At 47.8% G+C, this 1,662-nt stretch overlaps 1 protein-coding gene across 1 annotated transcript; it reads right to left on the bottom strand.

Annotated features, from left to right (window-relative positions):
• Nucleotides 1–566: 566 nt before the first annotated feature.
• Nucleotides 567–897, bottom strand: LOC104401286 (feather beta keratin-like). Its single transcript, XM_010019767.1, has one exon. The coding sequence runs from the start codon at nt 861–863 to the stop codon at nt 567–569; it is 297 nt and encodes a 98-aa protein (XP_010018069.1). The 5' UTR covers nt 864–897.
• Between the last annotated feature and the right edge of the window lie 765 nt (nt 898–1,662).

Here is a 1,662-nt window from a genome sequence, read left to right as displayed (position 1 = left end):
GAAATTCTTTTTATCAGGTTGATTGTGGTGACTATTCAATTCACATTTTCCACTGAGAAGGTACTCTGGAGAGATTTGCCATAAGGCATATTCCATCCCAAGGGGATAAAAAAAGAAGGAGAAGAAAACCATAATGAAACTTATATTCAGATGCAAAATGAGTTTAATCATGAAAAAGTCAAGCAGCATTCAGCAAAACAAAAGGAATATATATATTTATAAAAGAGAAAAAAGCCATTTAACCCATTGCAACTGAAAGACAGCAAGATAGACTCCACTGTTCCTTAATTCCTGAATAAAACCCCTCCACTGATCATTTTAAAGTACAGCATTATACCAAGACAACATGAAACTCAAAATCACAGAGGCATGGAAAGTCATCAAAAGCAGGAATTTCAAGAACAAGACGTATGTTAGCCAAGTGCGCAGACAGCACCTTGCTTCTCTCTCTCCTTTTCAGGGAGGGAGGGGAGCACTGAACTCATCTATCACTTCTGGCCAGCAGCTCTATCCTCAGTCCGACACCTGGCTTTGGGCTTCCTGATTGATGGACATCCATCCTGGCTTTAGCAGGGCAGGCTCCTTCTGCCACAGTAGCGGCCACCAAGGCCAGAGAGGCTGAAGCCCCCGGAGTTGATGGGCCCTCCCTCCTCGCTCAGGATGTTGCCAACAGCAGCAGATGCTGAGGATCCCACGGCGGTGTTCTGGGGGAAGGAGCTGAGGATGGGTCCAGGCAGGGTCACCACCACGGGAGAGGGCTGGATCACCACGCGGGAGTCCTGGCACTGCCTGACACAGGGCTCGTTGCAGCTGTTGGCCAGTGGGGTTGGCCCACAGGGACGGCACAGGTCATAGCAGGACATGGCTCTGGGATGGAGGTGGACCTGGGAGAGAGGGCAGTGAAAGCACATTCAGTGTTAGAGTGACAACCTGCTTGGCAAGAGCAAAGGCACAGGCTGGAGATCTGGGACAACCTGTGTAGGGTGGCAAAGAGCCTCAGTAGGGAGGAAGAGAGCTTCAGGAACTGCAGTTCCCAAGGAGGAACAGAAAAAGTGTAAGACCTTCTTCCACCTCCCTCAAGTGAAGAACAAGAGGAAGAAACACAGAGAACAGTATCAAGGAGAAAGACTCACAGCAAAAACTACCAAAAGGCTAAGGCACAGTCAACGCCAAAAGAGAAAGAGGAGAGCAAGATAGGAGGATAAGACACTTGCAGCTCACCTTGACCACCAAGGAAGAGAAGGCAAGAGAAGTGGATGAGGGAGCCTGCTCTCGGGCTGAGTTTTATACTGGCCCAGACTGCTCCAGGCCTAGAGACACCCTTTGCTCATGTAAAGTGTTTACCAACAAGCTCATCTTGCATGCAAAGCACCACAATTAAAGAAATGAGGACAGTGCTTACATTTCTTGCAACACAGCCTTTTCATTTCCCTGTTAGTGATGTACCCGTTCAGCAACAAGCCTCCTTTCAAATGACAATATTAGAGGCCAAAATTATTACATGAAGCATGACACAGAAGTATAAGAATAATTCTATTGCACAGTACCTGAGCAAGGAAAATACACAGACAGTGGATGGGTGCAGTGACCCATCCCTGGACCAAAGGCCAGGTCAACCATCAAGCTCCTGGTGAAGCAGAAATGACATCAGGCAACATAGTC

This window comes from Nestor notabilis, unplaced genomic scaffold (genome assembly GCF_000696875.1).
Source record: "Nestor notabilis isolate BGI_N333 unplaced genomic scaffold, ASM69687v1 scaffold33008, whole genome shotgun sequence".
NCBI classification, from domain to species: domain Eukaryota; kingdom Metazoa; phylum Chordata; class Aves; order Psittaciformes; family Psittacidae; genus Nestor; species Nestor notabilis.
Note: the sequence above shows the minus strand (reverse complement) of the source record. Positions and strands in the feature narration are given on the sequence as shown.